The 9,428-nt window shown below is 41.7% G+C and overlaps 1 protein-coding gene across 1 annotated transcript; it reads left to right on the top strand.

The window, feature by feature from the left end:
* The first annotated feature begins 302 nt into the window (after positions 1-302).
* Positions 303-2,181, top strand: LOC120642248 (7-deoxyloganetin glucosyltransferase-like). Its single transcript, XM_039918710.1, has 2 exons — positions 303-900; positions 1,008-2,181. Exons 1-2 carry the CDS (start codon positions 387-389, stop codon positions 1,961-1,963), a joined length of 1,470 nt encoding a protein of 489 aa, XP_039774644.1. The 5' UTR covers positions 303-386; the 3' UTR covers positions 1,964-2,181.
* Positions 2,182-9,428: the final 7,247 nt, after the last annotated feature.

Below are 9,428 nucleotides of genomic sequence, written 5' to 3' on the forward strand. Positions count from 1 at the left end.
ATCGGATTAGGTCCGTTAGTTATGTCAGGTCAAGGTCAGCAATATAGGTTGGAGTCCCGACCTCGGCAGGACCCGAGCTATCGGGTTGGGTCAGCCCCTATCCTATTGGTCGTGGGTTGGGTTGGGTTAGAGTCGTATTTTTTTGTGTAGTGCCTGGTGCGTTCCATCCGACCCAGCCCATTAGGACATATGTAGGCACAAGTTTAGGGGCTCAAACGGACTTTACAATATCTGAGAGCATACGGTGAACAAGTTGCCAGTCGTTCTATGCCTCTATATATATCAGTTCATGTTCGCTACTCTCTTCTTATATACAGCCATACATACACACGGCAACCGGAAACAAATCAGTGCCGCTTACACTTGAACAATAAGCGCCCGACGAGATGGGCTCCATCGCCGCCTACGCCGGCAAGCCGCACGCCGTGCTGGTGCCGGCCGCGGCGCAGGGCCACGTCACGCCGATGCTGAAGCTGGGCAAGATCCTCCACTGCTGGGGCTTCCATGTCACCTTCGTGAACACGGAGTACAACCACCGCCGCCTCCTCCGCTCCCGCGGCGCTGGCGCCCTCGACGGCCTCCCGGGCTTCCGCTTCGCCACCATCCCGGACGGCCTGCCGCCGTCCGACGCGGACGTCACACAGGACGGGGCCTCGCTCTGCCGTTCCACGGCGGAGACCTGCCTCCCGCACTTCAGGAGCCTCCTCGCTGAGCTCAACGCCTCCACGGACGCGCCGCCGGTCACCTGCGTCGTCGGCGACGACGTCATGAGCTTCACCCAGGAAGCCGCCAGGGAGATCGGCGTGCCGTGCGCGCTGCTCTGGACGTCCAGCACCTGCGGCTACACGGGCTACCGCTACTACCGCACCCTCATCGAAGAGGGCGTCTTCCCTCTCAAAGGTGACAAGTTGCCAACACCTCTCGCACGGCGCACGGTTGCACGGCCACACGCGTCTTAGTCAAGTGCTCACTGCTCAGTGCTCACGTGTATTTTTTGGTGGATGCAGAGGAGCAGCTGACGAATGGGTTCTTGGACACGCCGGTGGAGAGCGCGCCCGGGTTGAGCAAGCACATCCGGTTCAAGGACCTCCCAAGCTTCATCCGTTCGACGGACCCCGACGAGTTCATGGTCCATTTCGCCCTCAAGGCGACGGAGCAGATAGCCGCCGCGGACGCCGCCGTCCTCAACACCTTGTACGAGCTCGAGCAGGAGGCGGTCGACGGCATGCGCGCCATGATCCCGCCTGCAGTGACCATCCACGCCGTCGGCCCGCTCGCCCTGCTCGCCGAGCAGATCGTGCCCCATGGAGGCCAGCTCGAAGCGCTGGGCTCCAACCTCTGGAAGGAGGACGGCTCCTGCCTCGCCTGGCTGGAGGGCCGGAGGCCCGGGTCCGTGGTGTTCGTCAACTACGGCAGCATCACGGTGATGACCAACGCGGAGCTGGTGGAGTTCGCGTGGGGGCTGGCCAACAGCGGCCACGACTTCCTGTGGGTCATCCGGCCGGACCTCGTGAGCGGCGACGCCGCCGTGCTGCCGCCGGAGTTCCTGGAGGCGGTAGAGGGGCGCGGCCTGCTGGCGACCTGGTGCCCGCAGGAGGCGGTGCTGCGGCACGAGGCGGTGGGCGTGTTCCTGACGCACTCCGGGTGGAACTCGACGCTGGAGAGCCTCTGCGCTGGGGTGCCGATGCTGTGCTGGCCCTTCATCGCGGACCAGCAGACCAACTGCCGGTACAAGTGCGCCGAGTGGGGCGTGGCCATGGAGATCGGCCACGACGTGCGGCGGGAGACCGTGGAGGGGAAGATACGGGAGGCCATGGACGGGGAGAAAGGGAAGGAGATGCGGCGCCGCGCGGCGGAGTGGCGGGAGGCGGCCGTGCGCGCGACGCGGCCCGGCGGGGGCTCGTACGCCAGCCTCGAGAAGCTGGTGAACGACGTGCTCCTGTCGGGTGGCAAGAGCTCTTGAATTCAACCTACTATTAGGATGCGTGTATGCTGTGTCCACTTGGCGGTATTGTTGTACTCTTCAATAATGTCCGTACTGGACCAAGCTAAGATGGAGGCGAGTTGATAAATACGTACGTACAGACGTAGGTGGGGTGGCCTGGACCCATACATAGCTAATGATTCGATCACTCTGGATCAAAACCATAAGCACAAGAACTAAGTGAACAGTTGTTGATCGATACGTAGGCACGTTCGCGGAAAAAAAAACAGTTGACCTGCCCGAGATAGCAACGGTTCCGGCCGGCTACACTACATACAACCCATGAACTCCACATGGACTGGCGGACAGCCATGGAGGCAGCTCTCTGCCCATGCCCCACGTACACCGCCTCTCAAATAATTCCAGGCACTATCACTTTTTTTTCTGTCCCGGAAACCACCTGCTACTCGTGCAGCGACGTCAGTGTTGCTGCCTCGCTAATCTCGCGACGAATAGGGTATTGTAAAAGTCACATTAGCTCGAACACGGCGGTTTCGTGTCGTGCTCCGGGTAATGTCCAAGTACAGTAGTAAAAATATATATACAAGCATTTTGGCTGTGTGATATATATGCCCGGGGTCGGTTTCCTTGTTGTCGTACGTCCTGCAAGCTCGCTCAGCGCTCCCACCTGGTTCGCGATCGGCATACGGGAGGCACTATTACTTAAAATCCCGTGTGCCAGGTCATCATAATGTACTATACGATAGCACGCTGTCAATCCAAAGCGGCTCGAGAGATTATCGTGGCTCATCCTCCTCCTTCCGAAGATCATTTTTGTAGCTCATCCACGCAGAGGTCAACGGAGGCAAAAACAAACACAGGAATCTCACAGGAAACATCACAGTATCCACGTATGCGTCGAACGCGCTGATAATTAACAATGTACTAGTAACATGTACTAGTGTACTACTAGTAATCAGGATTATCCTTGTCGGGGCAATTGGCATCGACCAGCTAGCTTTCGTTCTGACAAGACGACGACACGACACGCTTAGCAATTCACGCAGTCTCCTCTCTCGCTCCAACGACTAGTAGTTTTAGTTTACTACACCCATAGGCCATAGGCGCAAGTTGATCGAGGGGGAGGCTCGGGTTTGATCCGATCAAGGAGAGAGCGTGTATGTCCCTGTCACGCGCGGCCGGGGCTGGCAGTGCGTGGCAGGCTAATTCAAACGCCAAGTGGAATTAGCAGTGGAATTGAGGTGCGCTGCCCGTTAACTTGTCTGTATGTTAGCTCGGGGCTTGCATTGGCGCGACGGGTTTGATCGGCTGTGATATTTTTTATATAAAAAAACTAGCAAGGTGGCCCGCGCTAATAGGACGGGTAGCTAGTTATTTAATTATTTTTTAGATTTTTTATCTGAACAGAATAGAAGTATTATCTCTCGCTCGTTGAATACTACTTACAGCTTTCTATGTATAGTTTCATATCGATCATCGATTTCTAAAGTACTTTATTCTATATCATATTTTCATAGTTTAATATTTTAACTTGCAAAGTCTAAATATGATGATTCAATTTAATTTTGTTCCACCTTCAATATGAATGCATATTGTAGCATGTGATATTTAAGTTTGATGATTAACTGTAATATGGGATCAACTTAAATACATGGTTTATCCTTTATAAAGTTTTTATATAGGTATCAAATATATTATATGTATGTGTTAGTGATGTTGAAGCCAACAACTTGTAACTTAGATGTTGGACTTTGATTTGTGCGATAATTTGAATAATATTTAACGAAAGAAAGTCTAGCCTAGTTGTTAGATCACCTGAGAAATATCCAGCCGTTCTAGATCTAATTCATGGTGGGAGCGAATTAAGAATTTTATGAATTAAATTAAAAGTTATATTTAAAAGTAGTTTAGGGCCTCCCTGCTTACTCCAGTCAAAATATATATATATATTGATGTTTTATTGTGCTTTACCCATAAATTTCCTTCACTTTGGTTACTGTATATTTTTTAATTTGTTTTTAACCCGCTGACTGCATAAATGAGTCCACTTTAGAGTTTTGTCATATTTGTGATGGATAGTTCCAGACATGTCTTTTATGTTGTTTTTAACTCTTTTCTTTAACTTCTAGCCTGTCGATTTCTCCCTCTTCCATTTTCTTGCTCCATGCATTTAAAATCGATCAGTATATTTCGTGTATGATGCACCTAACGGAGAAGTTTCCTATTTAGTTCGACTCAGTTGCTGATTTTAGATTGTGTTTTAGAGCTTATGATGCACCTAACGGAGAAGTTTCCTATTTAGTTCGACTCAGTTGCTGATTTTAGATTGTGCTTTAGAGCTTGCTATTTTTTCTGAGAGAAGAGGACGGTAGCTGCAGCTGTTGGAGTTATTTGTCGTGTATCATTCCATTTTCTTACTCCACGCATTTAAAATCGATCAGTATATTTCGTGTATGATGCTCATAACGGAGAAGTTTCCTATTTAGTTCGACTCAGTTGCTGATTTAGATTGTGCTTTAGAGCTTGCTATTTTTTCTGAGAGAAGAGGGCGGTAGCTGCAGCTGTTGGAGTTATTTGTCGTGTATCATTCCATTTTCTTACTCCACACATTTAAAATCGATCAGTATATTTCGTGTATGATGCACATAACGGAGAAGTTTCCTATTTAGTTCGACTCAGTTGCTGATTTAGATTGTGCTTTAGAGCTTGCTATTTTTTTTTGAGAGAAGAGGGCGGTAGCAGCAGTTGTTGGAGTTATTTGTCGTGTATCATAGGCTATCGACTTAGAGATAGTTTGGCAGGGTTCTAACTATGGCTTAAATGGCTCCGGCTATGGCCCTTAGATGAAGCGGCTTCTGTAATGACCTATAATCTGATTTTATAATAATATAATTTTATATGAAAAACATAATAAAATAATTTTTGTTTTATCTTTTTTCTCTCTTATTTTTCTCATTTTTCGTACTTCTTTTTTTCTTCTCACTTTTTGTACCTTCCTTGTCGGTTCAACCTCCTTCTTTATCCTTTCCCACGCTGACCATATGCTCTGCTTTGCCCATCCCTTAGGAGCTGTTGGGTTGCCTCCGCCGCTGCCGGTCGTCTGCTCGTACGTTGTTGGTGTTTCGCTGTTGCTCCCTCCCTCCCCCCAGCTGCACCAAGATCTGGTGATCTCAGGCGAGGTGCTTCTGCTACTCTCCCTCCGCCGCTGCCCAAGCTTGTGCCCAAGTCGGGCCGTGCCGCTGCGCGGTTGCCATCCTGAGTTGGCACGGTGGTTCTGACTTTTTTTGGCACCTTTCAGAAGGGCTAATGTTATTTGTAAAACATCTTAGTGGGAAGCAGGATATTTATTCTGATTGCAGGAAAGGTATATGTTGGTTTACCGTAGAGCTTTTTTCTTAAATGATTGTTTAGCGTGAGCCATATGTTTCAAGTTTCTGTATGTTAACATACTACTCTGTTAAATCTGATACGTAAGCTTTAACTGTTGCATAGCATATATCCACTATTTTGATACTTGCTGATACTTTTTTAGCAATTCCTGATTATTATATATTCTTATTACGAAGATGATTATTTTTTTTTGAAAACCGAAGATGATTATTTTGAGATCACTTTTCACAGGACTATGCTGTGTACTTATCTAAATACTTGCAGAGCATGTTTATATTACTGATAAGAAGATATTTTTGTAGATAATGTTTTTGGCCTTATTTTCTCCTAAATATTTTGGTCATCGATTAGCACCTTCAGTTCTTTTTGTCATCCTTAAAAATCTCACATATAAATGGACATGGGCGAACACCTGTTTAGACAAATATATCCTCATCCTGTTAAGAGACTGACTCTGGCTCTTATTAATGGTCCTTTCAAAGGACTGACTATACAACAATCGAGTGTTTTTTTTCCTCAATAAAATTTCTTGCATGTAACAGAGTTTGGCGATGAAATATGAATATTGAGCGAATGTATTCACTTGATTTTTAGAGCAAGAGTCGGCAAAACAAATTGAGTGAAAACTCTATAGCTAAAATAATAGAAAAACCTACAACAATCTCATCCTATCCACTCGGATGCACATTGAGTCACCGCATTTACCTACGTGTCTTATCAACTCCCTAGCTCCAAGGGCCCAACCAACTACTGCTCTTGTCAAGTAGCCGCAATCATTGCGTTAACATGCCAAAACTGCCAAGCTCATGCTAATCGGTAGCAAATCCAACGGACGGAGGCGACAATAAAATAACATGTCATATAAGTGCTGGTGGGCCATAACTTAACATACGATGGTATATAGAGTACATAAATCAAGACACAAATGGAAACGTTGGTTTCTTGTATCATGCGGACTCTATATTTACTACATATTTTGTTTATAGCTTTAGCTTTAATTGGATACAGACTCTTTTGGATAGTTATGCGAACTCTATATTTACTACATTTACTATATATTCTGTTTATAGCTTTAGCTTTAATTGGATACAGACTCTTTTGGATAGTTAGACTCTTCTGGTTAGTTTAGACCGTTAGATCTTCATAAAATCCGATGGTGCAAGTTTTTTTCTTTTTTAGATTAATGTGGTAATTTCTAGACGCTCTCGGCAAACGTGGTGGCTTCTTCTAACACTCAAATATATATATAATAGATAGATGATTAAAAGTATGACCTCCATCATTGTACCTGTTTTTTGTTGGGGGGGGGGCACTAGTGGGCGAGCGTTCGCTGTGGCAAGCTAGCAGCCAACGAATGTTGGAAACATCTACCAACGGCGCGCATACATATAAACTAGCAATGCATGTAGTTTTTGCTTCTCTATTCCCCTGTCTGGCTTCTTTATTTATTTTTTTACTTTATTTTACATGATACTTTGAAGTTAGCTCAGAAGTGATCTTAGTGCATATCTTTTCACCTTTCGGGACAGCAGATAAGGTGGGTAGTACACATGCGAGAAAATTGCTTTGACATCTATAGCAAAGTAAAAGCATCATAGAGAAAATATCCTTCTCATCCACATAACTAAATAAAAAAACCCCGATGAATAAAAATAAAAAACACTTTGGTATCGTATATAATATTAAATACTTTATACATATCAAAACCCTATCTATCTGAAATTCAAAAAAAAATACTTTGAAATCATATATTTAGAACTCTGTAGTGGGTATATGGAACTTTAAACTTCTGTATTTCTAAACTTCACTCATCAAATTTGTGAACTTTCTACTAGCATGTGCACATTATATCTCAAATCCAAACCATTGTGCTGCTAATAGAATCTTTGAAACTATGTATAGAGAACCTTTTAATTTAGTGCAACATTCAAAAAATTTTGAAGACATATACCAAAACTTCCCACTCCTATATCTGAAACTTACTACTAGCATATATCGAACATTGTACTCCCAAATGCAAAAATTTAATTCAAACCTTGCACTGTAAAAAAATAAAAAAACTTTGCAATAACATGTTTTCAAACTTTCTACATCGGAGTCCACAACTTTGCAATTTCAAAATTTTATACACTAAACCAAGAACTATGTACAAAAAAAATCTATGGCACTAGATACAAAATTTTATACATGGATATTTGAAAACTATAATTTAAACCTTGCACACAAAATTCAAAAAAATTTCTACTAACATATTTTCAAACTTTCTACACTGGAGTCCACATCTTTATAAAAATCCAAAAACACTAAAATCAAGAACTTTGTACAATTTATGCTAGCATTCAAAACTTTATGCTCAATGGGTCCAAAACTTCATAAGCACATGTTAGAGGCATTTAAGTAAAATTTTATCTGAGAAAATTTTAAATTTCATATAAATAAATGTGTGCATTCCAATCTTTCAAGTAAATGTCTAAAATCTTTGAGATTGGATATAAAATTTTTTCAAATGATATATTTAAAACTTCTGACAAAGTCCAGCTTTCAACATCATTTGAAAAAACTTTACATTCAAAATTTGATAACTTTGCACTTTGAATTTAGAAACTTTGAAGACACTAGTTAAATTTTTTTTAGAGTTTTTGATGGCATGTTTTAGAATATTTCAAGGATCCAAAAAAAACTTTGTAATTCTTAACGTTGATTTGTACTAAAACATTTAAAATTTTTACTATTATATTATAAACTTAGACATCCCGGTTCTAAAATTTTTAGTTTCAAACTTTTCAGTCACAGCTGCAGGAAAATTTATACTAGCACGTTTCAGAACTTTATTCTCCGTGGGTCCAAAACTTTATAAGCACATGTTAGAAACTTTTAAGTAAATTTTATCTGAGGGGTAAATCTAAAACTTCTTACATATTGGATTGAGTACCTATATCATAACTACATACCTAACTTTAAAATCATAAATATGTAAAACTATAAGTCCATAGACTTGGATAACATATATTCAGAGCATTTTGATTCAATAAAAAAAACTTGTGTTGTTAGCACAAAAAATATGAGTGAATTTTATCCAAATTTATGAACGTTCTATAAGCACGTTATAAATTTTGTACACCTAAATTTGAAACTTTGCAATTTCAAAACTTTATACGTCCAAGAATTATGTACTAGCATTTGACAAACTTTGTACTCCTATATATATACAAAACTTTATAAAGCATATATTAAAAACTTTAACTATTTTCTATTTCAATGAATGAGAAACTTTGTATAAATAACTTTGTACATTTCAAACTTTTAAATAAACATATAAAATATTTAAGATTGGATATGAAAAAGTTTCAAACGATATATTCAAAACTTTTGACATGTCCAGCTTTCAACAGCATGTGAAAAACTTTGTATTCAAAATTTGGAAACTTTGCATTTTGAATTCAGGAACTTTGGAGATGCAAGTTTAAAATATTTTACGAAACAAACTCCAGAACTTTATAATTTAATAAATTCAAGAGTTTCTATTAACATGTTTCAACATTTCAAGGATCCGAAAACTTTATAATTGTTAAATTTGACTCCGAAATTAAGAACTTTCTACTAACACATTGCAAATGTCTACTATCATATTATTTATACTGTAAAGATAAAAAATAATTGAAAACTTTTCTCACCAAGATCAGGCCCACTTTACCCCTCACGCTGGTGATGGGGTAGCAGGTAGCTGATCAGTTGAGGTGGCGGTCAGTGGTCACAGCCTTAATGGCCTTGGCGAGGAGGGGGACTAAAGCTTTAGTCCCATCATATCAAAAATAATCTTATTATTTAGAAGTATTAATTAAAATCTGATTATAAAACTAATTATATAGATGGATGCTAAGCCACGAGATGAATCTAATAAGAATAATTAATCCATTATTAGCAGGTGTTTACTGTAGCATCACCGTGCCTAAGTAAGAATTAATTAGACTCGTTAGATTCGTCTCGCAAATTAACATCCATACAAAAAGTTTGGTAAACATATTTCATTTAATAGTTCTAAACGGTAATATTCTCTTTGATGTGATGATGACTAAAAAAATTAGTCAGGGAG

The sequence above is a fragment of the Panicum virgatum genome, chromosome 7K (genome assembly GCF_016808335.1).
Source record: "Panicum virgatum strain AP13 chromosome 7K, P.virgatum_v5, whole genome shotgun sequence".
Taxonomy (NCBI): Eukaryota; Viridiplantae; Streptophyta; class Magnoliopsida; order Poales; family Poaceae; genus Panicum; species Panicum virgatum.